This window comes from Ornithodoros turicata, chromosome 3 (genome assembly GCF_037126465.1).
Source record: "Ornithodoros turicata isolate Travis chromosome 3, ASM3712646v1, whole genome shotgun sequence".
Lineage (NCBI taxonomy): Eukaryota > Metazoa > Arthropoda > Arachnida > Ixodida > Argasidae > Ornithodoros > Ornithodoros turicata.
The window spans coordinates 56,690,729-56,718,591 of record NC_088203.1 but is presented as its reverse complement, the minus strand read 5'-3'; the positions used below and the strand labels follow the sequence as shown (position 1 = coordinate 56,718,591).

Below are 27,863 nucleotides of genomic sequence, written 5' to 3'. Positions count from 1 at the left end.
TCGATGTGCCCTTTACAGCTCAGTGGCGTTACCGCTTGAGACAAGTTGACTCTCCCACCTGCTGCCACTGTGGTGCTCTTGAGGATCTGGAGCACATTCTTCTTCATTGCCCTCACTACCAACCTTCCCGAACCGCACTCTCCGAGTCTCCAGCTGGACTCTCGCCCCTTCTCCATGTCGACATCGCTTGGTCCCTGGCCCAATCCAGCCCAGCAACGATCTGCGCTCAAAGCTCTTTTGACATTTCTGGACACCATCGGACTTCCATCGTTATTGTGAAGGGGCTCATTATTTTATGCCCCACATCCCCACCAGCAATGGGGTAGAGTGTCGCCTCCGGCGATGAACCTCCCCACTCTCCATCTCAAAATAAAAGTTGTTGTTGTTGTTCACTAATGTAGTCTGGGGTATTCATAACAACGATGCCGCCGCCTTTGTCAGCGGGCCTAATAATGATATCATTCCGAGATTTAAGATTTTTTATTGCGATTCTCTCTGATTTTGACAAATTGCCTTCCGTTATCCAGGGAGTGTGGATGTTGGTGGTGGATGTGTTTGCAGGCTGGGGGGGGGGGGGGGGGGCTGGCAGCGCGGCCGGCTGGGGACCGAAGAGCGATCTTGAGCCTTCCCCGAAACTCCCGAGTACAGGGCCGATCGGAGGGATTGCCTTGCGTTTTTCGGCTGTCCGCGCTGTCAACTCTTCCCCTGTTATGTGTCTGTGACACATGGCCCTTTACTTGTTACTTTTCCAACTCCCTTGGCTAGATAAGTGTCTCTGATTGTGTTTTTGCTTTTCTATTTCCTTTTCTCCCTCCCTTTCTACTGGTACATATACGTCATGTTGTATGGCTACTCTTTACCCTGATGAAGTGCAGGGTCTGCACGAAAGCCTTGTTCATGTTAATTGTAATAAAGTGTTCCTAACCGTTTTACCTTCCCTCAGTGCCAGAGTCCGGAGATATGTCGGACCCCATGCAACTGGCAACGGCAATGAGTCTGGATGTGAGGTGAGGACAAGTACCTCGTATCGGCTGCAGGTGAAGGGACATTGCCGATGAGCATTCTCTATGATGAATATGCGGAGTAATTGTCGTTCCCTCAAATTTACCCGGGAGAACGTCGATCCATCAAACCAGAGGCCAAACCAACTCCATTTACATGGACACCTAGCGAGATTAGAAGAACGGATCGGAGGCGGTCGATGGCGCTGCAACGCCATTACATACGCCTACACATACGCCTTTACATGGCGATGAAGGTGCTTCCACACCGAGTGAGTAACGATGTGACCAATGACCTTCTAGAAGTGAATGTGTTTGAGTACTGCTGGGGGCTTAGCTTAACAAAATCGCGCAGCCGGAGTCTCCATCTACATCCACCAAAACATGAAGGCTTCTCCCACCGACCTCTGCGGTTACGGGGACGATCTCCGGGCAGCGTGAGCAGTGCAACTAGAAGGTGGACTTGCACTTCTCTCCCAATGCGACTTCTGCACGCCTGCACACTTTCCTTGTACACACCCTGACTGTGCACCAACATAATCCCATTCTCCACGTATGGGCCTTCGGCATTGATCCATGAAATACTACCTTTGCCAATGATATGACCCTACAGTCGATGTTTACCCTCAGCGCCAACCTCAGGAACCCCGCTACAACGTAAATCGTGCATCGACCTGGAGCTTCAGGGTGGGGACCTTGAGGTGGACATTTCCATATAGCGACCCATTTCTCGGAGAGCAAAGCCGTCCCCGTGACTTCGAAACAGTGTGGTGTTATACCATTCCAACCATTGCATTATAAGAACCATCAAACATTGATTCACACGCAGCTGACGCTGAAAATCGCATTAAAATTGAGTAACCGTCCTTAATTTTTTCTTCTTTCTTTCTTTTGTTTCACAGCGTCAGCTGTTAAAGGCAGAGCCACCCGAGATGCCGTGGTCGTTCGCGTCACGTGACCCCCGCGGAGTATAATCCAAGTATTGGAGACTCATCGTAATCGTATAACGGAAATTCCCAATACGCTGAACTGCCATTTTTCGCTCGTTTCTCGCTGTAGACAGATGAAGCACATGTGCATACAGGCAGAATGTAAGGATACTTTTTGTGGTACCTTGTGCATACCCGAGGCTGCAAGGGATAAGTCTATGAACTCTGGCTTAAACGCTAACCAAAATGAGTTCCTCAGGGAACGCCTGCCCCCAAACAGGTAAGTTACTTATGTAGATACTTCGTAGACACTTTTCTTTCGGCAAAGTTTAGATTTCGTTACAGTTGGTGCATATGTTCCGGTTCCATGTGGCGCGCGCTCTGAAGTTGCGATCTTTTCTCACCTAGAGTGCGAAATGTTCGGTTACGTTAAAACGAAGTCAATTTGACGTTTTAGTGGGAAGCTTCTGGAAACTTACCACTACGAAAAAAGAAATTATTGGGAATGTCAACAGCTGTGGCCAAGTGTCACATATGACAACATCTGCGATTATTTTGTAGGGAGACCCGGATTTGACGGCGAAGTGAGTGAAGGCGTATAAGTCATTGAATGCATTTTTATACGTTACGTCAGGTAAGCGACCCTGTGTGACTTTCGCAAGTTTGTTTTCAAAGTTTCATACTTTGTGTTCACTCAACAAATAGGGTAGGTGCACAACATACTCGTGTCCCTGCCAGAGCCAGGGTACGCCATACTCAAAGCAACCGTAAGCCCTTCCCAGAGGTCATCAGCACTGGGTGGTGATTGAAACGTGTGGCAAAATAAGGGATGCATACATGGCATGGATGTACATCCATTGCAGGGTGGTACTTTGTCGTCACAGCAAAGTGGACTTGTCACGACATTTAAAGGTCAGCTACGCCGATTTCCCGATGTGTTGAAACGATTGTGATATTCAGAACGAGCACATCCAACTGCCCCCGAAACGCACCTTCTCTTCTCAATTTTGTCTTCCTATTACGAAAATTAATTCATCAAAGAAACCAAAACAATCCATGGGCGCAGCCATTTTTGTGACGTAGATGGGATAAACCTGCTCCATCCACGTAGATAGAGAATCGTGCGTCTGATTGGATGAAAGCTGAGGCTTTCTCTGACTTCCCTGGCGCCTTCTCCCGTTTGCGAGGAAATCCAGTTATGACCGCCGGCTACGATGAGCGTTTCGTTCGAGGTAATCCCGAGAACTATTGAACGATGAAAACAACAACCACGAATTCACCTTAACATCATTTTCGGCGTGAAATTGTGATTCTGTGCTCGAGAACTTCGCAGTTCAACCGTTCAGCTGCCATTCACGTCAACCCGTTTGCTGCTTTTACTACAAGTGCAGGAATGGGAGCGATTGAGCAACAACGTGAGACTTGGTGATCGTTTGAGCATATACCTGCAGAGGACTGGTCTTCAAAGAAAGAAGGACGTATTTCTGCCCATGCACATCGTGCGATTGCCAGGCTTTTTACACGAGATACATGTACATGTATTGTGCAGCATCATAGCGCGACTGCAATGAACGACGTATAGGAATGTATCGTGACCACTCGAACTGCATTCGTTGAACCATTCGTCGGCTATATGAAAGTGCTCATTAGAGTTGCCCCACACAAAAGTGTTGGATGTAGTTTTGTAGTGTGTTGTTTATCTCGTAGAGCGCATCGCGGCATGTAGATCGAGAGCCCTTATACGTATTTTTTGCATGTTTACTTGAGTGTGCGCATTGCTCTATACCACGCAGGCCATATTTCATTCATAATAGTTTTGCAAATAAACACGTACGGGTCGATCTCATATTGCTTTTGAGTTAGGCATAGTGTCTTCAGATCAGGGTATGTGTGTCCTGTTTGCTGGGCCCAACAAATGTTATTAAGGGTAGTGCAACATTTCCCACTTCTTGAATCATGCTAACATTGCCAGAATAAGGAACATTACACTGTGCTGTGTATTCCACACTTAGTTGTCTCGCGACGTAAACCCCCAATTATTATATTGGGTACTCCACATGTTCAACCAGTCAGCACTTCCCATATCCTATTTTTTTTAAACATGTGCTTAAAATTGCACAACTGTCACTCAAGTAACTTTGCCACCAAATTAGTCAGTGACAAAAGGTAAATGGACTTTATCACAAATTTAATAACCTTGATGGAAATGGTTGATGGTGTCCTGTGCCTTGTACGGTGCACTTCATAGCAAAATACACAATAGTCCAAATGTTTTCCTTGTCCACAAATGCCCTGTCAAAGCTGAAAGACTCTTATCAAAATGGGGAAGCGGGCTTGCTTGTCCAGAGAAACAAATATGAAACTACAGTGCTCAACGTAAATAACGGCATGCTCAGCAACTAAGGCTGGTGATGCCGAAGACCTAATATTTCTAATAGGTTAAAAGGAACAAAGGAGAAAAGACCACTGCAGTGTATTAATGTTGTTTCAAAAGTATAACACCACAAAATTTGTGAGAGTCAGTTGGTGTATTTAGTTATGTTGGTCACCACCTGCACCAATTTTTAATAAGATTCAAATGCGTTGCTACCAACCAGGACCTAAGCCTGACCTATGATCTAATAATAATAATACTATCTATCTATGACCTATATGGACCTTCACCACTAGTTTGGTCTAGGTTTCACATGTGGCTTCTAGTGAAATTTGAAGCTGCTCTGTAGAGCTGACAGGAGACTTGCAGAGTAGAGAATTTTTTATTTATATTTTCCAAAGAACATGTAAAAAACAATGTCCTGTACCAACTGTATTCAAAGAAATACAAAACTACTTTGTTTTAGCTGTGTGCATATTAGCAGATTACAGGTGCCCGATGACACACAATGGGCGTCAAGGGTGAGAACACAAGAATACTACCACTGCAGGCACTGTCCTGAAATTCTAAGTCACCATTTGTCAGAAAGCAATGACCACGCATAGCCTAAAGATCATATTGAGCTCCTTCCATTATTCTTTTTGTTGACAGCATGTTGGCTGCCATCCAGTCCATGAAAATGACCCTTATCGTTGAAAGAACGGTTCAACAGCAAGCGAGCTGGTGATAGAGTCCATGATGGCGAGACCTGAAGAGGAGATACAAGAAGAGACATAAACACGCTATGTTGAGACATTGTGTATGTCCCTTCCTATCCCTCGTCTCAGGGTTTTTCGCTATGGACCTTCACGATGTTTCCTTCGGCAAACTTTACGTATTTTTATGTAGAATTGTGAAGGTACAGCCAGGCGTTGTTAGCAAATTACATAGTACTTTTCTTGAATCAAGAATCCATAGAAGGTACACAGTCATCTTCAGCATTGCACACATCTATGGGACATGTTAATCACTTCGGAATGTCACAGACATGTCATGGAGGCCGGCACATGATTAGTGGTGCTGAACAGACAACACAGTAAATCATTTTACACCTTTATTTGCTCAAAAAAGGTGTATTCTTGTAAAAACACCCTTTTCTATTCCGCAAAGGGTGCAAAAAGAGCATTACTAAAGGTGTAATATCGACATACACCACGTTTTATCCAATGTCGACCATTAAGGGTGAAAAGTGGGGTGTTGGAACAGGTGTTTACCGCCGAATACACCTTTTTTACACCCCATTTGAATTCGGAATATGGTGTTAAAAAGGTGTTTTATTTCGTGAGAGAAAACTTATGCTGGTTTGGCAGCTCCGCTCAGCAAGTAATCACATTATAGACGATAACCTGAGTTAAAAACACAGTATTTGACAGGGAGGGATGTTGGAAATTTAGCTTATATCTTTGACTCGTTACAAGCGCGGGTGTTAATTGCAAAAACACATTCCCGCCACCGTTACAAACGTTTAACGCCCCACCATATGTAACGAACGTGCCCCAACAAATTTTATTTCAGTATACGATCCATCCGATACGCCAATATAGGCTACTGAGGGTGCCCCAGGTCTCTTTATGTCTCTGCACTCACGTTGATCCCACAGTGTTACCAAGCTAACGAGGCGTGCCTGCGACGCATTGCACTCCGGTTTAGGTTCTACGATGGAACCATGACTGGAAGTCTGCCGTGTTCGCGGTACTGCTTGCCATAGAAGCAAGAACGTCGAACTGTATGTCTCGGTCAGTGGTCTCGGTATGCTGGCGCGGAAGCTGCTATTACACTATTTGCGAGGGAATATTTGCTAGCAAGTAATTCCATCATAAAAGGTGTTTTCAATAGTATACTCCCATTTTAAGGGTGTTTTTGTTTTTAAACACCCATTATAACAGTGTTTTACTAGGAATACACTTAACTAAAGGGTGTATAAGAAAACACCCATCATTTGAGTGTAAAGGCAACACCAAAAAGGTGTGCGCCATGGGACAAGACATTTACACCAAAAAGGTGTAAAAAAGTTTACTGTGAACTGTTTGTCATAGTTTAGGCATAAAAAACAGTTTTGTCACCTGCATGTTGAGACAGATGTATCTCTTAATACTTTGCCATGACACAAATATATGAAGCAACAAATGTACCCTCTACTTTAATATGGTTATTAGTCAACACTGCCAAGAATGTGGGAACACAGTCTTGTACCACCTACACTCTTCAAAATGACCTTCACACACGACACATTGTAGGTCAACGAGACTCCAGAATGATGTCCTCTCCCTCCCCATTAGCTTAAAACATTTTTCTACAACCTTGCATAAGGGGAAGTTAGTACAAAAAACGCACACATTCCTTTTTTGAGCAAATCAGTATTCAGAGCGTTACCATACTGTGGTAGGCCTGCAGTGCATTACGTGGTACAGCACACACTGTAAAAAAATTCACCATAGAACATGTCCCCCATTCTAATGATAGACTTCTCCAGTTTTTCAAACTGCCATTTCCCATAGTGCTTTATGGTATGACACAGTATTTTGTAAATCTTTACTGTAGTTTACTGGTTGTAGCAGAAAAAAGACACCACTGTTTCCGATCACAGGACGCAAGCCATAAGTGCTATACGGAAACAGTACATGCTGCTCTCTAGCAGTTGTTCGTGTTTGGACATGGTATGGTGCATGCCGGGTAAGTTCCATGGTTAAAATATCCAAACGTGAATAACTGTTAGATTACATAATGTAGAATGCTCTATAGTACAGTAAAACCTCCAAAGTCGGACACCTCCCTACCTCGGACAACTTCCCATGATTTCATTGTACGGGCAGGCTCCCATTGAAACTACATGGGGACGAAATTCTCTATGTCGGACACCTCCCTATCTTGGAAGTAGGATAAGGTTTTCCCTGCAAAGTCGGACAAAACCCTGGTCAAATTGCCTCAATGTTATCCCATCTTTGCACCAAAAAGACCCAAAATGAGCCAGTGGCCTTGACTTTTGCCCCTTTTTTCCCCTATACTGGTCTCTGCATTTTGTTGCTTTAGTTTTTAGAGTCCAAAAACAAGTGCTGTCAGTCTACATTGTAATTCTTTATGTGAGCACTTGTCTTCAGTTTGTCTAGAGCCTTTGAACGAGCACTGCACCAAAGCTATGAGAAGTGGGCTGACGCTTCAGAGACAAGTCCTTGCTGCTCGAAAAGCTCCAGAGGTAACTGAGTAGAATCTGAACGGAATTGAATATACTAAAATCAGTAATAATTATCAGTGAAGAGTGGGTAGAGGTACCACTACCAGGCACCACCACCAGGTACCACTAAGGACCTTAAATTGGAGAAGGGGGACATTTGTCACAGCTGTGATCTCTTCCATTTTTTGTTGCCATCATATTCTGTAACTCGGACACCTCTATAAGTAGGAAACGCTTCGGCTGCACCGGGGGTGTACTCTGTCCAACATAGGAAGGTTTCACTGTATTTATGTTCCGTGTCATGTGACCACAAACAATATATGCTTTTGCTCATGCTGCACAGCACAGGCGAATTGAGCTGCATGTGAGGATAATAACATGAAACCCGAGGCGCGGAGGAAAAGGCATGACTTTACGGTCTCTGTGTCAGTTGTTTCATGTTGTAATTGCGTACCAGCTGGCCTGTACCTGAGAATAGGTTTGATGCATTGTACACGCACCATAGACATGCAGTATGTGGTGTGATAGTAATGCCACTGCCGATTGAAGAATAATGCTCCATGTGGATTGTTTCGGTACAATCTTGAACTAGGCATACCAAGGGGTAGGGCATCTGCGTGACAGGTTTACCTGGAAGTAAGAATGTAAATGTTAGCTGAAGTCATTGAATAATTAACATTATCACTATACTGCTGCAGATGATACAAACAATAGCACACAAGATGCTCCGGTATGTTCTGCAGGAATGTTTCTGTACTCACAATATTAGTACAGCAGCTATAGAAAGGCATAAAACAAGTTTTTGTATACATGATACCACTTGAATACAACACAAGCTTCTGCTGCACTGCCAGAACACCACGGCGGACAGATTTACCTTACTTCGCCTGAGAAGAAGTATGTGCTGTTGCACACATGAAACTGCTTGAACTGCCCTTGAGCGCTCTGGAAGAACACCTTATTTGTGACCAAAATACAACAGCTGATCCAACATTGAATTTATACCTTACTCAAAATACACAAGATGTGCTGCCGTGCATATGATACGATGATACTGCTTAAATGTACTCTGAAAGCGCTGACACCTCAGGCATGGTTGCTCTAAGCTAGCGAGCAACAGCAAGCCAGCTTTGCTAGGCTGACATCTCTTATCCCATATAAAAAAAAAAGGGTATACGAACACAAGAAGTCGAGCACAAGTGATGGAATGCACTTGATTAATCAGAAAATGAAATGTCTCAGTACCAGGTGTCACTGTTCCGTCAACAAAAACAGATGAACTTTGAAGGGGCGTCTGGTTGGTACTGGTGACAGCCTTCAGCTTGAAACCCCGACGGTGATAGTTGAGACGTGGAGGGCAAGCTTTTCGGTGGTGCCAGAATGCCTGCGAAATCATTTAAGAAATAAGGCAATTCCAAATCTGTACTGAGAATACACCCGCTGGGGCCTAATCTCTAAAGGATGAAGCAGTAACTGACAGATAGCGTATTTTTCTCTTCTATGTGATGCAATTTGCACCGCATGACTGACTTGTCTAACATTACGCGTCTTACCTTTATCTGCTGCCCAGTCCTGCCCCTGCAATCTCCTGCTGCAGATAAGGTTGGCACACCATCCCGGACGAGACATCTTCGGCTTCTTGTGAAACAAGTTGCGCATTGCTTCCGTAACATTCGTATGAGCCAGATGAACAGATCAAATCGCTGCTTTCGAAGGTGGCACCCAGTCGGAGTTGTAACCGATTGTTGCAGTCAATAGATTTCTCTTTCACCTTTCGGAAAATTATGGTTTGAAACATTGGAACTGCATGCTGAAGTGTTTTTGCAGACGGGAGCAAAACGCTCACGCATTCTCGGCACGCAGCACAGAACACGAATCACACCAGGAAGTCTGCACTGGCATAGCAAAGGCTTTGCAGTCGAAGGAAGCAAAACTTTCCTCGTGGGTTTAGTGAAGTCCAGAAATGTACTGGCTCCCTAATAGCGAACTGTTTATCGCTTCCCCAATGTGAATCTGCGCAGCAGACGGCTCGGCAGAAGAAACTGGCCGGCTTGGCGGAAGAAACCAAGCCAAATGTCATGCCAAGCCGGAGCGCGGGCAGACCACGAATGTGTCGTGGACACAGGTTTTGCGGGCCACAAGACGGGATGTCAGTGAAACTAAAAATTCACTTTTTCGGAAAACCGCGAGGAGTTTGGGATAACTATTTTGCATACATAATCAGCGTTCCCTTATGAACACATCGTGTGAGTACCATTCCATTCTGTAACACTCGAAAATCGGCGTAGCTGAGCTTTAAATAAGTCTGGACCTCCTGTATATTGTGCAGTTACTGGAAGGCTACAACAGCTGCCTGTGTTACCCAGCTCTCAAAACGCCTCTAAAGAATGACTACGTGGCCTGGAAGCGCCAGACCCCCTGCAGTCATCCTTTATTATTGTTTGTTTATTCTTCGTAGCAAAGAATATGGATAAAACTTTATTCCCGTTAGGAAAACGTAGTTATACAACATACGTAGTTGTGCATTGTGTATTCATATTCTTTGTAACTAATTGAATAGTTGCTTGAGCACTATACAGCATCATGGTCTTCTCATGAGTAGCAAACATTAATATTAATTCAGGGCTTTACGTTGCAAAAGAACTGATCAGAGGTAAGGCTATGCTGGTTGATCTGTGGATCACTTTTGTACACCTAAGTGTTCTTTGACATGTGGCAAAACCTTAGTACTGAAATCCTCACATGAGTGCACAGGTGCATACAGGCAGTATCACACTCTGAGGACCATACACGTGTAGTCGTTCCCTTTTAGTTTCAGATAAAGTTGGTGACTTTAGTGATATTTTCACATTTCGAGTTTATAATGTTGTCACAGCCACGCACAACTTCACACGGTAGGTACATAGCACAGGAATTGTTAAGAAGTGCCTAAACCCCTTAGTTCGAGTTTCCATAACGCTGATGATTTTCCAAAGGCTTGGAGAATGCTGCACTCATGCAGCCGCAGTATGCTTCGACTTGAGGCTTGGAACAAGGAGAGGGTGGAGACGCCAGTGCCTACGAACATTCCATGTTCCGTGGCTCCGTGCCGGCTGAAAAGGGTAAACCGTTTAATGAACATGAGTGAACTCCATATGTTTACAACTTACAACAAGTACAACTTCAAGCAGGTATAAGCCAAGGCTGCCAACCAACTGAATTGCACCGGGAACACACGTGATGGGCACAAACAGCCTGTGCTCCACCCAGCTGTTAACCGGACACCTGAACCTGGCTCAAGCTCATTCACAGCAGCACAAAGAAAGGTCGGTGTACAAAGGTGAGCTCAGCAAGATCATGTGGAATACCATCATGCAACTCATGCTCATGCCCTGTGTAATTAATTATATCAGGTAGCACCAACTGCACGGTATTTTACAGCGGTGGATGTAAATCCAGCGAAAAACAATGTGCCTGAACCTGTGCAAATACCCGAGCATGGTTTTCATTACAGTACAACTGTCAGTCAGCCCCTGAGCAAGTTTAGGCCTCCCTCAGATTGCACCTCTGCTCTAGAAATCTTACAAATCACGAATGAAGATTCACAAGCTATTCAGGCAGCAACGCGACCGCAGCGGAATAGCAGCGTCTGGTTTGAGCACAGGAAAGGCAGTATATCCGCTTCGATATTTAATAAGGTGTGTACATCGAGAATGACTAAGTGCACTTCCCTCACCAACAAAGTCTTCCGGCCTACGTTCATTAACACTGCCGCTGTGCAGTATGATATTGAAAATGAATAAAATGTCAAGCGGGCTGCCCATTAAATATTTTCGTTGAGCCACCAAAACGCACATATGCAGGATTGCGGGCTCACGGTTCCTCCCAGTTACCTCCTACCTTGGCTGTAGCCCAGATGCGCTACAGCGTTGTGACTGCCATAAACCTGCTGTGCTTGAAGTGAAAAGTCTATATTCACTTACGTCTGTTGACCCTTCCTCTATAATAGAAGGGCAATAGTATACGCACTTTTGCTTGGGCTCACACGGGCAAATGAAGCGCACACACAAATACTACTAACAAGTGCAGGCTCAAATACACTGCTGGGTGCAATATCTGCTACCTTTACATTCACGTTGACAAGGGTGCACTACTATTGCCTATTGAAGAGGACAATGAGTAAGGAACCGTAGAACAGCTCAGAGAACTTGGGACCGTGCGCTACCGGCATCGAACTCCGGATCACTTCGTCGCTCGTGCCTTGCGCACGTGCGCCCTCTTTTATTTCTTCTGTGGCAACACATCGGACAACATTACATCCCTTCCCCCCATACCCAACACATAGATAGGTTCAAACACAAAATGGAAACTACCCAACAATGAACAGTCAAGTCTTTACGGCTGATACCGGTCAACTGGTCGTCGTGGACGAGTAGACCGCGAGTAGACGAGTAGAACGGGCGGTGATGGTGCCGCCATAGCCGCTTGCGATGGTCCAGCATTAGCAATTGCGTCTGGGAGTGAACGGACGTTGTCCTGTCCCGCCCAGGACTCAACGCGTTCTTTCCTTTCTTTTTCTTACTAAAAATACCCCCCCCCCAGTTCATGTTGCACAACAGGCCAAAACTAGAGTTTTTTTATGAAGATTATGCTTCCAAGATTATGTTCTATGCATTAAGACAACAAAAAATAAATTACAAATTTTTATGAATTAGAAAGATCTTATAACTGTTATAAACATTCAGGCAATTCAGACAACAAAACTTTTGTGTAGCAGTCTACACATCATCAGGGTGCAAAAAGAGTGCTAGCCATAACACAGTGAAGCTTTGATTTACCGCCACTCAATGTACAAATTTCCTCACTTATGAATGGTGCGCCCTGAAAAAGACACATTTCCTTTCTCATTTCAAATCTCGATTGGTGAAAAATTTTTGAAGGAACTCACCGTTCATAAATTCAGGGTTGACTGTATATAGCAAACAGACAGAACAGGAGGACTATTCTGAAAACAACAACTTTATTTTGTGATGATGACTGGGTATATTATTGTACTGAATTTGTGATGAATTCTGTGTAGCTGCTGTTTAGCAAACTAGTGTATTCCTCCTCTCCTGCACGTTCTATATAACAAATAAATTGTGTGAATGGTACACGTTCTTTCTAATTCATCATACAGTCGCTTCACATTGTTGTTTTTGTTCTTCTTGCAACTACTAACATTCACTTAAAAGAGAAGGAGCAGTGTTCGTCAGTCCTGCATTTATGGTAAGGGTGTCGTCGAAGTGCTGCACCAGTGTATATGGAACAGTGTTTGATACCACCTGCTATTTCTTAAGGGGTCCGATGGCTCTTTCTATAATGATGCGTGAGGACGAAATCCTTCTGGAACTTTCCACCTCGCAAGCAAGAAGCTGCGTCCTTCCTTTTGTAAATGCAGGCGTGATGAGTTGCAGGTTCCGAAGGAAGAACTGTTCATGCAACAGGAACCCCCTGTCGGTAAAAAATTGGTCCCCTGGCAGGAGTAATTGCAGAAAGCCTGTGAAAGGATCAGATCTGGTCTAACGTCCTGACACATATGTTATGTTATTATGTTATGTTATGTTATTGCTAGGATAGAGTTCTTACCACTTTCTATTACGATTTCTGTATCAGATATCCTTCCACCAAATGCTTTGGAGATGAATGTATGCATCCGTGTGGATGTACTCAAGCCAAAAACTTGAGCGTTGAGTCTTGTTTGTTGAGGTTGTCCACAACTGTTGTTGCGTGGACAGGTTGTAAGGCCTAAAATCATACAACTAACACTTGCGTATTTTGACCAACCTCAACTACACAGGAGGCAGCTACCTCAGGCAACTCCCTTCCTACATCTCTACCGGTTCGCAAGATTTCTACCCATCTACCTCAACTCCACAGGTACCACATGGTGCCTTTGAAGCATGGTGCACTACCATCATAACCGTAAGCTATATCATGCTACCTGGAAACGGGTACCTCACTGTAGTCAATTATTCCCTTCAAATTTGTGAAATGGAATTTCTCTCTTTCTGTCAGCCAGCTTCCAGCAACGTCCTGTTTGGGAACAAAAATGAGAGTGCGGCACACAGATGCCACTAGCCCCAGCCAGAGTTTGAAGATACGGCTTGCAGTGCTGATGGAAATGTTGAACCTGTAGGCTAGGCCTGTAGCTCAAGTCTCAGCCTCAGTCTCAAGTCTCAGCAGTAGCAGAAGTTGGCTTTCACAAGGCAGATTCTTGCGCTTGCATGGCACAACAGTCGCAACGGTTGTCAGCAGCGCTAGAAAAGTTGACTTTGTGAGTCCTGTAAGTAGTAGCAGACAGCAATGTGATGGTGAAACCTAGGTAATGTAAAACTGCAATTACAACTTCCCTTAACAAGGGCAAATAAAAGCACAACATATCAGTGCAAAAGGCTGCTTTCTTCTCACTCATTTTCTCAGTGTTCTGTTGAGCAGCAAACGGGTCCCTCAGCTTTCCGCACTGCTTTCTTGACGCCTCAGGACTTTCTTTTAGTTTTTCACGCATACTTGCAAGTGTGCTATAGGTTCGAGCAGAGGTCATGATAGTCTGACGTCTGTGTTCCTACGGGGGGAAAGTATGCAATAATATATAAAATATATATATTCTATATATATTATATTACATAATATTATATATATATATCTATATATATAATATATTCTTTATTTTTTTTCATTGCGCATCTTCGAAGACGCGTATTTCCTTCATCCCCAATGTGAGATGGGGAAGGAGCAGACTATCGCCTCTTGTGTCCTGGAAAAAGATTAAAAGAACACATAAAATGGAACACAAGATAAGGGCAGTTCGGAGAGAGTCACCCGAGACATTTGTTTTTGTTATAATTCCGCAAGTCAAAGCTCATCTTCGACGTATGAGGTGGCACTGTGCTCTCTCCTCCTCTCACATTGGCGATGAAGGAAATACGCGTCTCCGAAGATGCGTAATGAACAAAATAAAAGAAAAAAACGGTGTTCCTTCACTAATTTTTGGCGGACGATCTACCGAAGGAATTTTTGTTCTGGAAACGGCTACGATATCAGGTGGCCGAAAGGAACAGATGTTCTCATTGGCACAACTTCGTAGCTTTTATAATTAAAAAAGTTAATTAAGGTATTGTCTTGGGAGTTTGCTAATGCCCTCCTAAGGAGTACCCTTCAGCATATGCTATATTGAAATTGATTTCATCTCAGAAAAAGTGATATATATATAGATATATATAAAGAGGGGGGAAAAGCCATTAAAGAAATAAGTAAATGACGCTAGACGTGTTTGAAATCCAAACTTACAGAAAATGATGGCTTCTATGGCTGCACGTAGAGAAACAGATACTCATGGAACGATGCGACAGCACCAGAGGACACGTGTTTTGCCGTGTATGCGGCTCGTCAGCCCTGGGTAGCTGCGCATCGTTCGGGATTGGCAAACCAGGGATCACTCAGCGAGCGATATACACCTGGGAGGGTGACTGAGCACTCCTCAATGCCACAGTGCAAGCCAGGGAATTATAAAGAGGGGAAAAAAGCCATTAAAGAAATAAGTAAATGACGCTAGACGTGTTTGAAATTCAAACTTACAAAAAATGATGGCTTCTATGGCTGCACGTAGAGAAACAGATACTCATGGAACGATGCGACAGCACCAGAGGACACGTGTTCCGCCGTGTTTGCGGCTCGTCAGCCCTGGGTAGCTGCGCTATATATATATATATATATATATATATGTATATATATTTAAAAAATATGTTCAGACTTAGCTTGGACACCCTGCGTATGAATAAACAGACACTGTAAATATACCACAACGAATGTTATTAGCGAGTTTTAGTAGACCGTTACGCAGCGAACGGAAGGAACGCTATTCTCCACGTGAGCAACAGCGCGTGCGCAGGAACGGAAACGTGGCTTCCGCGTTTCACGTTGGAACGATCGGCTCATCTTTTTGCGTTCCGTCCTCTACGTTGTTTTCGTTGCACAAAACTACGTGGCTGCCTGCAACACCTCGTCGACTGTGTTCGAAGTGAAGGCTGCGAGACTGCGCTTCAGTACGAGGGACTACATCTTCTTCTTATAAGAAGCAGTATACCTTGTACGACTCGAAAACACGAACTTCTGGTCTCTGGATGCTGCCAACCAAGTCCGAGTGAGCAACAGCGTCCGCCATAACGGCGGGTGATAGCGATGAACTGACCCGCACGGGGTGTCCGTTGTCCTTTCGTTTGTTGGTGGAACAACAAATTAGTTTTCAAACGCAAAGAAAACAAGAACAGAGCACGAAAACCTAGTCATATAAGGCAATTCGTTCGGAAATAGGTACCTCGACAACTTGGGAACGGTAGTTCTTGTTATCGCCGTTGGATGGCAACACAGTTCTTACCGCACCGTTCATAGCGTTGCCTGACGATCTGCTAAAACTCTCTTGCTATCCGTTTGACGGTAGCGAACTACGTACTCTGCGTTAACGTTCCGTGCGTTACGGAACGGTCAACTAAAACTCCCTATTACCTTCAACGAAGTGCGCGAAGCATATCCGAGCTCCGACGCAGGATGTCCATAGGTCACCGTTCTTCTTCTTCCGGCGAATTGCGGCAGTCCACATCTTCCGCGCACGGGTATACGATACATTTTATTACCTTTTTCCGCGGAATTAGCACAGTTAAGTGCTGAACATCCTCCCATTTTCTCCTCAAGAAGGTCCAAAACCTGCTAACGCTATGAGACTTCAGCAGAACTTTGGACCGGAAGCGTAAACCCACGTGGCATTGCAACTTTCCCTACGTCATTCTGACAGGAAGTTGCAACCACCTACTGAAGCGTATATGTGGCGTACGAAGCAATCAGAGCTTCTTGTTTCGCCAACGTGCTTTCAACGGAGGCAGCCGTGTTGGGAAAGCAACCGCGGCAGATGAGCAGTGATGCGCTTGCGCAGTGCGCCTTCACTCATTGGTCAGCTGCATAGCTGGAGGTAACCCATACCGCATGGAGTTCGGTCGAGCTCAACTCATGCGCTGCGTCTGCTTTCCGGTTCGCCGTGCTTCGTTGCCATGACAACTGTGCCGCGCCGCATCCGTAACGCAGGAAAATGCAACACTGTGAACCAGGCATAATAGAGTGACATAATGCAGTCACCAATGTTTCTTGCACGATTTTCGTGCTACATCGGTGCGCATGGAACATGATTTATGTTATACGTTTTATTTTTGTCATCTTACCTGAAAAGGAAATAAGAGCTGAGCCAACACCACCTAGAGAAAGCCTGCTTACTCGTCGCCGTTACGTAACAACTAAGAGTCGGCAAATGAGGATCGTGTTTTCAACGGCCATAGCCAATCGGGAACGTGCTTCCAGCTGTCGTAGCCACGGAGACGAGTCACCGTCAGCCACTTGGTACACCCATTGTCGCGTGCGAGTAATCACCGTGCCCACGTACAAAAAATAAGGCAAAACGGTCCCATATTTTTCTCCAGACTGATTTTCCGGAAAGCATGTTTCACCTTTATTGTATGATTATAAGTTTGCGAAGCTAGCTGGAATCATTTGCGAGTTCTTGAAGTGGCAGAACGGCGAATCGCTGTAGGAGACGAACTCTGACTATGTGTGTCCACGTAGCGAAGGAAGGGGAGGAGGTATTAAGCAAGCTTCTGTATCTAGATGGCGTTGGCTGAGCTTTGTTTATCGCACAACTCATTCCGTTTGTTGTCACACAGATTCGAGCAGCGGATACACGTTCGCCACCCACGAATTATCCAAGTAATGCGATGCTCCCCATCTGCACTTGCGGAGTGGCCACAGGTATAGCTCTCGGAGCTATTGTTGCAGGCCTCGTAATGCACCTCGCCCCACCAGAAGAGATTCTAGATGCCTTTGGTGTGACGCCGACGCCGCCTAACGATATCTCTATGTTGTCGTTTCCGACCAATGTTTGCTTTGCCAGCAGTTGTGTAGTTATGTCCCGGATCCTCCAACAGACGATGAACGAGTACGCTGACCCTTGTGACAACTTCTACGGGTATGTTTGTGGCCGCTACGACGTTTCAACAGGAAATATTCAAGAGGTCATGGAGGCCCACGTCAAACAACTAGTTACGAAAGCGATGGCGACAATTACTGTACCGTCAACTGGCCAGACACCTGTGCAAAAGGCCATGGGTCTTTTGCAAGCTTGCCATAATGTGCGTGCAAAGTGAGTGCATGTTCAGAATTCAAGATTTTTTCTGATCGTGTAGAGGGAAAATACGCCAAAAGCAAACTGTAGTTCTGTGCTCGACATGTACCAAACATCGCTGCGAACACCAGAACACAACTCAGCAATTATTCATTCGTAGATTAATTGCTTACATGATCACCTCGCGAAGCTGAAGCCTGGGAATGGCGACCCTGAGGCAGAGTTTGTCTTTTGCGAAATGAATGTCTCTTCAAAACAGGATAGTCTATGTCGCGGTGACGAAATGCACTCATATTCGCACTGATACTGATAAAGCACTGTGCTATTCCGACTGCTATTGCCTGATACTACAGAAATTTCAATTGTGTGTCGACGAGTATGACGCATTAAATGGCCGGTATCAATAGTTCAGGCTGGGACTGCTGGTTTGGACTCTGTACTTACTTTGCTTCGCTATTGCATGATGCTGCTGACGTGCCACAGGTGCGCTAGGAATTTACAGTGGCATAGAATTTGGTACAGCACCAGGGCTCCAGACATGGTTTACCCAGTGCTACAAGTGAATCTACACAACAAAAAGAAAAGAATCATTTGACGAGACGGGAAACGGGAAAACAGCTAAATAACTCCGAATGTCTGTGTGAAAGACTAATACTGCTGATGGCACGCTATAGAATCATGACTATCATACTATTTAGTTTCACTCCAGTTAGCTGGGGCTGCTGGCGCTGGTCCGCCTGGAGACCGAGCTCGTGATCCCTTGCTTGTTCCGGGGGGCTGTCCAGGAGGCCGGGTACGCTGGTGCCTCCTTTTGGGAGGCATCGTAGTCTGCTAGGAAAGAAAAGGGGAATCCGGTGAGAAAGCAATTTCAAACCGCGAGAACCTGAAAAGCTTCTCCCCCAGAAGATTATAGCTGAAGACTGCGAAACAGAAATCACACTAAGCCGGAGGAGCATGCACTTACCTCGAAGGGGCCATCCCACCTATCTGCTAGTGAAGCTGCAAAGCCGCGTGCGGCATCACTTAGCGGGTGGGTCCGTCGAAGGACGAGGTGACCGACGCTGTAGGTGAGGTTCCGTCGTCCTCGGTTGTACTGGCGAGCCTGGTCCAACCGTGCGACGTCCAGGTTCTCCCGAGCCGTCCTAGCTGCAACGTCCAAGTCGACTCCGGAGGTCCTCAGCAAACCTTGAATAAGGAGGCTGGGTACTGCCATCCCGGACGCGCAGAGCATTCTCCACTGGGAAAGCTGCCTCTCGTCCCAAGTTCAGGAACGCCGGGGTGAAGCCTGTAGATCTGTTTACTGTGGTCCGTGTAGCGAACGCCAGTTCAGCCAGGCGAAGATCCCAATCACGGTGATGCTGACTAGTAAAAGCAACCAACATCACTTTCAGGTTCCGATTAACACGTTCGGTAATTTTAGCCTGAAGGTGATATGGGGAAGTCTTCTTGTGCTGAATGCCTAAGACAGCGCAAGAATCTGAGAACACCTTACTTGTAAAGTAGGTAGCGTTATCTGTGATGAGCTGAGCAGGAAAACCGAACCGGCAAAAGGTGTCGAGTAGTCTTTCCCACACTCTCTGGGGAGTGAGCGGCCTGAGAGGAAACAGCTCAACCCATTTCGTGAAATGATCAGTAGCCACAAACAAATACTGGTTACCTCTAGGACTACGTGGAAACGGTCCCATCACATCACAAGCAACTATCTGCCTGGGCCTATTGCTCTGAATAGGCTGTAAGCGCCCAGGGGGTAAACCACCGCGAGGTTTTGCTCTCTGGCATACGGGACAAGTGCGAACATCCTGCCTCATTCCTGGCCATGTCGCAACACGACATAACTTTTCATAAGTTTTCCTGCCACTGCTGTGACCTGCCAAGGCCGAATCGTGAAAGTAACGTGTGAAAGACTTACGCAACTTCCGTGGCACCACGACTCTGAATGGGGATGAGCCGTCATCGTCATCCGCCTCGGGTATGTATCTGAACAGGATGCCATCCTCGGCCAGCAGATAGGAGTCGTGCCGTCCGTCAGTCGTTCCGGTGCCTGCCGAGTCCTGCTCAGCTAACCATTGAGACACCCGCCAACAAAGGCCGCCCGCTCTCTGAGCGTCTAGGAGCTGCTCTCTGCTCACGACCGTGCTCCAAGACGAAGATACGACTCGTGCCACTTGTGCTGCTGCCAGGAGCTGGGAAGGCGCCTCGGTGCCTTCCTCTCCCCCCTCCGGTAGAGGCGCACGGGAAAGCACGTCTGCTACAACGTTCGTCGAGTTCCGCCTGTACTCCACGTTGAAGGAGTAGCCTTGTAGAGTCAGGGCCCACCTGGCAAGACGTCCAGATGGGTTGCGGAGCCGCTGCAGCCAAAAAAGTGCCTGGTGGTCAGTCTTGACGGTGAAAGTGGTGCCGTCCAGGTACAGATCAAACTTTCTGAGAGCGAAGATGATCGCCAAGCACTCCTTTTCCGTGACGGAGTAATTCCGTTCTGGCGGATTCAGCGTGCGATTTGCAAAAGCCACTGGACAGAGAATAGCGTCATGCTCCTGCAAGAGAACTGCGCCAACACCCTAATCGCTAGCATCTGTTTGCACTACAAACGGTTTGTTCAGGTAATGCAAATATAACCTGGCTGTATTAGCGATTGTGTGAGAAAGAGCTCGAAATGATCGATCGTGCTCCTCTTACCACTGCCAGGGTGTATCGTTGCGCAACAACAGGTTAAGCGGCTGCGTTAACTCAGCGCAATTAGGAATGAATTGTCTGTAGAAACCAACCATACCCAAGAAACGCTGCAAGGCTTTTACGTTACAGGGAACCGGATACTCCATGATGGCCTTTAGCTTGCCATCGCTAGGACTGATGGTTCCTCCGTCCACCATGAAGCCGAGAAGGCTGATCCTTGGCGATGCCAGCTGCACCTTGCGGGGGTTGATGGTTAGCCCCGCCTGCTTCATCCTTGCAAGGCCGATTGACAGGTGTTCCAAATGTTCCTGAGAGTTTCTGGAAAACACTCCGACGTCATCCATGTACGCCATCGCAAAGTTATACTTCGCATCTTCCAATACGGTATCCATTAGCCGTTGGAAACTGGTGGGAGAGTTTGATAGACCGAAAGGCATCCGTACAAAATTAAACAAACCCCTATGACAGATAAAGGCTGTTTTCGGGACATCCTCCGGGGCAACTTGGAATTGCCAAAACCCTCTACTACAATCAAGCGTTGAAAACACTGTAGCGTTGCCCACGGAATACGTAATAGACTCGATGGACGGAAAGGGGTAAGAGCCCCTTACAGTTACTGCGTTAAGTCGACGGTAATCGACGCATAACCTAGCCGTACCATCACGTTTCGGAGCCAGCACGACAGGCAATGCTCAAGGGCTCTGGGACCTTTGAACTGCACCGGTTTGGAGCATTTCATCAGGAGCAGCGTCAAAGCACGTTTATGCACACTCAATGGTCTCGGATTACAACGCCAGGGCCTAGCGTTACCCGTGTCTATGCCATGCTGTAACACAGACGACTTACCGGGTTTTTCCGCGAAGACACCGTCAAACTACCGCAGTACTTGTTCAAGCTCACGGCGCTCCTCCTCGGGACCATGGAATGACCCCAAGACAGTCGGCGGCCCAAACGTTTCAACGGACGTTGCCACAGCTTGCTGTGCTGTGCTGTGCAGTGGCTCCGTGCTGCGGCGAACCGGAAAAATCCCGACGAGCCGTGGTACACATATCCTCTATTAGGCAGGCCCAGCACTAACTTCTGCCGGATGATGAAGTCTCTGCCCAGGATAACAGGAACTGCTAGGCCAGGAAGGTGCACGAAGCGCTGCTTTCGCCGTTTCCCATCCAAACGTACCCAGAGCACAACTGCAGCCTGTGCTGGAACGGCGTCATTGGAAGCAAGACGAAGAGTGACATCTGTGGATTGCAATTCCACATGCCGTGATACGCAATGTTCGTAAACACTGTCCCCGATAAGGGAAAGCGTAGCTCCCGTGTCAATAAGGGCGATGTAATCTTCACCCAAAATTCGAACGGCGATGTTTGGTTCCTTATCCTCGATGAAATCTCGGACAGAAAAAGCAAGAGGAGCCAAAGCATCTCTTTGCGTTATCTTACCGCTTGCAAAGCTAGTTTTTGACCGATCATGGCCACGGATAGTTACCGTCCGCTCGCTTTCTTTGCCACTTGCCGACGTCGTTGAGCGAGCATTCATGGACGCCGGCTGCGACAGTTTCCCAATGGCACATTACGGGTGTTTGGTCGCAGGAATTCCCGACGAAAATGGTCAGGGCTGCCGCAATTCCAACAGCCGTTGGGCGCTCGTGGCTGCGGGGGCGCAGGTTGATGCCGCTCCCGCTGCCGTGGGGTTTCGCTAGCTGAAAGGCCAGGTTGACCGCGACTTCGGGGCGGGACGGGTCTGTCAAGGCTCGTTCCTGCGGGGATCGTCCTCTGGTCATAGAGGAACGGATCTAGGGCTCGGTGGGATGACTCTGCATTATATGAATTACGGGGGTTGTCATCCAAACCTGTTGCATGCAGGCGTTCGACCGAGGCGGCTCCTCCCGACCATGCGCAGCGCGGTTCCAACGCTAGCTCCGGGGGTGGAGGGGGCCGGTATTCCAGCTCTGCCAGGAGGTTGCCTTGTATTGAACGAACCTCCTGGGCCAACGCCTCATGGGTTTCAAAGCGATGGGCTCTTAAGTAGGGCCGGAAGCGCGGGTGGCACTGACGGATAGCCCGTGCGACGCGCTGCTCTTCCGTAGCAGTGGGATCCGCTCTGCTGTACAGATCCTGCAATGCCCGAACGAATTCAGATAAGCTTTCCTCAGGATGGTGAGTACGCTTATGCAATTCCTCTAGGACACGGTATTCGTAATCCGGGGGAAGAAATTCGTTTTTGAACCGCTCCTGGAAGTCCTGAAAGGACGTAAACTCCGATTGCAACCGAAGCCAGCGGGCGGCGTCTCCGACCAAAGCAACCTGCAGGATGCGTTGGATTGGGACTTCGTCCGAAATTCCCACACCCGTCTGATAGGCGGTGAGGTCATCCAGGAAATCGGCAACAGACTTCTTATCGGTGTAACCTGAGAAGGTAGGCACCGGTAAGTTGAGTCGTAGAGGCGCTTGTGCCTGCGGCGGCGAAACCGACCCGGCATCGAGGCGTTGGACCACCAACGAGCACAACTCCGTCATGCGTGACAGAAGTTCTGCCGTTGCAATGGCGTCAGACTGCGGCACTGCAGGTACCTCAGTCGACGTAGCTTGGAACGAAGGCACAGCATGTGCCTCCTTGCCCTCAGCTGGTCCTTTCAGCTCCGATGGCGCCGAGGCGTTGGAGTCCAGCCTCTCTTCCGAACGGGCCCGCTCCTCTCCAGGGACCTCGGATCTGCTACGGAGGTCGTACCTGTGTAGCGGCGGTGAACGCTGCATCCGCTCCGGGACACAGGTATTGGGCGGGAGCTGTAAAAACTCAGATACACAAAAAACACACGCAAAAACAACAGCAATAAACTACAAACTAAAACAACTAAACTGCAGATTACAGCTAGTAATTACGCAAACGAACAGTGCCGCGTGTTTCCCACCACGGGACGGACGAGCTGGAACCCCAAACGTTGGGCGCCAGTTGTGGAAACCTACGTTCCCACAACCTCGGGGCGTCAGCCCGTCCGTTCCGCGCGCAAAGGAACAAGCAGCACACACAGAAATTCAATGCAACAACATGGTTTATTCCCCTTTGACAGAACCAGCTTGCGCCCAGCAAAACCAACTGCCACTCTTCCCTTTTCGCCCCGCTTTTAAATCCATCGGGGAACGCCCCCACTGTCCCGACCGGTTCCCTCCGGTGTCGCTATCAGTCGGTGGAACCACTGCGATGTGGTTGCCACAGTGTTCATGCCAAGAATAAGCTTAATATATCAGCCTGGAACTCGTATTTTGATTTTGCACTGCCTTTTGCTTGCACATCGTAAACTGAAGCAGCTAGCATTCTCTCAAAATGTATCCTGCATCACAGCAGCATCTATGAAAACGCATGGATGTCGAAGATGTGTATAAAGTTTTAAGCTTAAACAGAAACAAGCAGCACAGAATGTCTAATGTCATAGCTATCACTATGTCGCAAGTACGAACGTGCTTCGCGGTGTTTTATTGATTGATAGGCAAAAAGATATGCGCAAACACCAGTTTTGCATATTTTAGAATTACAGTCGACCCCCGTTTATTCGGCCTCGACCGTTCCGGATAGCGGGGCACCAGGATAAGTGAAACACAATCTTTTGAGGTGTCCACGAGGTCCATATTTATTTCGTAATGGATATGGAACTGTCCATCTAATTTGTCCTCAAATTTCGTTCCTCTTGACACAGCGTCGCCATCTGATTCACGGCTGTCGTCGTTGCAACCGACAATATCAACAACGTCTTCATTCGTAATGATGGCACGCGTTCCATGATGTCCGTCCCCATCGAGATACTCGACATCTGCTGGAGGACTGACGTTCTGTCTTTCGGACAGAAGGACGTTCTCTCATCTACAGCTTCAAATGACTGGACAGGTCTTCAGCCACGCATGTGTGCAATGGGAAAGGGGGAAATCCTTGAAGTAGAATGTAGGGTAGTTGCCTTCACCATCAAGGTTGTCGACCCCGCTGGTTGTATCTAGGGTTGCACACATCTGGTCTATCTAGAATCTAGGTTGCAAATGTAGAGGAGGTGTTGTTCTTCTACATGAGTCCCGACCGGCGGTCATGGTATGCCACGGATAGGCGATGACGGTTGGCCTATCTCCTTGGCCGCGCCGGTGGAACTGAAGCCGGTGCTCCAGGCGCGTGGCCATCATCGTCGTTGTTCGCGGCCCGCTACACACAGACTGACTCTGACCCAAGACCGGATAAGTGAAGCCAGCTGCTGGGTATTTTCTTATAGTGCTCCCTGGAAATTATTGTCCGGATCCGGAAGCTGAAGCACGGGTAAATGAAGCTAAAATGCATGAACTGAAGTCTACCTGGGTTCCTGATTTCCACACTGAATAATAACAATGATTGGAAGTAGATTTATACGTACGGTGAGTCTGTCCACATATTTGTGTGGCTATACCTGCTGAACGCTCCGCTGGGGGTTGCGGTTAATTCGACCGCCTGGGATTCTTTTGACAAGCGCCGGAAATCTCCGACACACGGTTTTGGAAGCAATGGTTACCTCCCCCACATTGTTATCTTCCTCGGCCGGGATTGAATTGTCGATCTTGAGCCCATCAAGTTAGCGACTGAGCTACTGAGGTCGGTTGAGCTGCTCCCATCTAGGACTAGATAACTTTACTGCGGAATATAATATACCCCTGTCTGGCAAACCAGTACCTATACAAGAAAGCTGGACATTCATATAACTACAACATTGAGAAGCATCTCTGGAACAAATCATTGTCGTGCCGACGGATGCTTTATCCGAACGATTATGTAAGTTTGATCGCGCAGTGATGATAATACGCCGTACAGCGGAAATATTGAGCATGGTGGCTCCTCTCAGTCTGCATCATGTACCAAACATAGTTTTAATCCATGTTAAATGATATTTGATTGCCCTAGGGAACCATGTGGAAGGTGTGCGACTCCCCAGACTGTTGCAGTATGCACACAAGCTTGCTTTTAATTGCAAAATATTATTGTGGACATAAAGCACACCACACGTGTGTCACTTAAAAGTAGGGGGTATGTGTAGTAGGGGTATGTACAGTCGATGGAAAGCGCGGCGAAGAGGGCAATACCAATTGGGGTAGGAGAACGAGTCCAGAAAACAAATTCTGCTCAAATACTTCAGCTTCTGTCAGATGACCAACTAAGAACCATGACAACCATCAGCAATCCATATGGGTGATTCCATACGAATCGATCCAATCGCGTGGCTCGACCACCACGGATCTTCATTGATCACGAATCAGATTTATAAGCTCAGCGCTGATATTATCCGAACATGGAAATTGTGGAAACATGGAGACCTGTGGAGACTGAAGTAGCTAACGTACTTGGCACCCACATGGCTTTGTCTATGCCCTTGACGAAGACACACCATGTAACACTTCCGATATCCACTGTGGGATCTGTATCCTTTCTGGCTAGATGAGCGAAAGATTTACGCTGCTGCATACCCCGCCTCACAAGAACTCGGAGACTCGGAATTCGCTCCCTTGCTTAATGTTTATATGTTTCTAGTTCGCTAAACGCTATCCTACTTTTTTTAAGACTGATGGTACGAGTGACTACATGTGCACCCCGAATCATTTTTCTTTTCCCGTGCCTATGGCCGCTACAAGCCTCGTTGCTATTGAAGGCATTCTTAAAAGTCAGGTTTGATAGCGTGTATCGCGCCATTCGTTCTTATAAATGTTATTGTTTCCTACACGGGTATCACATAGCGTATATGCATCGTTATCGAGTTCATCCATCTACTAGGGCGCATTTTTGCATTTTTTCATCTGTTGCATTCGTCTCACACACAGGAGTACAACGAACCAGATAGATGAACTACAAGGCTTCATGAAGGATCACAGCATTACTCTGACTGACAACGATACGAGTGATCCTACGGAACGACTGTTTGAGCTCTCCTTACACTATGCAGTGCATACCCTCTACAGGACCGGCCTCTCACCGACAGCAGTGAACTCGTACAAAAAACGTCTCTTACTAATCACCTTCAATATCGACCATTATGAATGGCTCGCAGAAAGGGAAACTAAGAAGAATTCGGCGACCTGGAAGCGGAAACATTACAACGATTTTCTGAAAGCCATGAATGCAGGTCAAATTCGCATAATTGAGGTAGCAGAAGATATTGTCTATGGGGTGCTGAGCAAACTAACTGGCGCCTTTAACAGCTTCCAGTTAATGACTATGAAGGATATAGGTAGGTGGTTAAGGACCGGCTATCAGTAATGCCTGAATGCGCTTTTTGTGTGGATGAAAACGTATTACGTCGTAGACGTTGGTAGTGATCATATTTAAACTATCGAAACCAGCCTCGGTGGATCACATGGTAGCATGTCCACCTGCTGATCCCGGGGTTCCGGGTGCGATCCCGTATGAGCACGCCAGCAACTTGGTACGAGGTTGCTTAGACACGCCGTCTTCCAGGAGGGACGTTAAATAAGGTGTACCTAGGCTAAGATTTCGGAAAGCGATAAAAACCCCATTGCAGGGCACTTTCCTGCAGTGTCCCCTGCACTGAGTTTTTTATGGCTTTTAAACTGTACCACCAAACAGCCCGTTTTTTATTGCTTTTTAAGATTTCGGAGCTGCTCATAGGGTGTTGCTCATGGTCAGAGTTGTCTCGGGGCATAAAGACATCTATTCTCAGTTATCATTAAAATCGCGAGAACGAATTTGTGGAATAGGCCTGTTGCACTAACCAGGCGGCGCAGCGATTTCCCGACACATGCGCCACGGGCGCCCAGTCATGAATAACTTCCTAGTTCTCCGGCGGTCGGTCGTGCTAGGCCTGATGTCATTTCTCCGTGTAGGACCTTTCTGCCATTTTTACTGATGTGCAGTACTGTGCAAAATAAATCGTATGTTAGTCAACAACATTCGTTTGATGATGTGAAGTGTAAGTTAGCTAGAACACGACAGCGATTATGTGCTCTATTCACACGTGAGATTAAAGTTACAGGTATTTTTCCGTTCAGGAGAACATAAACTTTTACGCACTGAATGGCACGTTCGAGATGGTTGCGAACTTGAGCAATGTAGCCATTATCTTGCATCTGCTACTCTCAAAACTGCGCACTAGACATCAAATTGGAGGCGTCAGCAGAATTGGATATTTGTTCCCACTACGGCCTTGAATTCCAGAAAGCCCTTTATCAATCAGTACGAGGTCCCTTGGTGAAATCATCTTAATCAGCTGCTGTGCTTTTTGTCTGTTCAAAGATGCACAACGTATGTGTCATTGTAAAACGTGAAAACTCGTTTCCGTCGTCTGTTATTCAAAGCTAGAATCACGTTCTTTCACATATTTGTTGTCCAACTTAATCACACCTGCTGTGTGCCAAATGACATGTGAGACGTCTTGTCTGAGTCCTAGATAAACGTAGCTGGAGTCATTCCATTGAGAATCTTGTAAACATTGATATCACACGGCGAACAGCACTAATCCAACGGTGGCTGCGACACC

At 46.8% G+C, this 27,863-nt stretch overlaps 1 protein-coding gene and 1 long non-coding RNA gene across 2 annotated transcripts in view; both read left to right on the top strand.

The window, feature by feature from the left end:
- LOC135387124 (neprilysin-3-like) overlaps nt 1–27,863 on the top strand; it is a 40,251-nt gene that overhangs the window by 7,916 nt on the left and 4,472 nt on the right. Inside the window, exons 2-3 of the mRNA XM_064616501.1 lie at nt 17,241–17,716; nt 26,191–26,597. Of these exons, the coding sequence (XP_064472571.1) occupies nt 17,241–17,716; nt 26,191–26,597 (883 nt within the window). The remainder of the gene's footprint in view (nt 1–17,240; nt 17,717–26,190; nt 26,598–27,863) is intronic.
- LOC135387123 (uncharacterized) lies at nt 10,142–13,840 on the top strand. The gene is made up of 4 exons (XR_010420874.1): nt 10,142–10,616; nt 10,686–10,834; nt 13,334–13,458; nt 13,552–13,840. It is a non-coding gene; the product is annotated as an uncharacterized LOC135387123 (long non-coding RNA).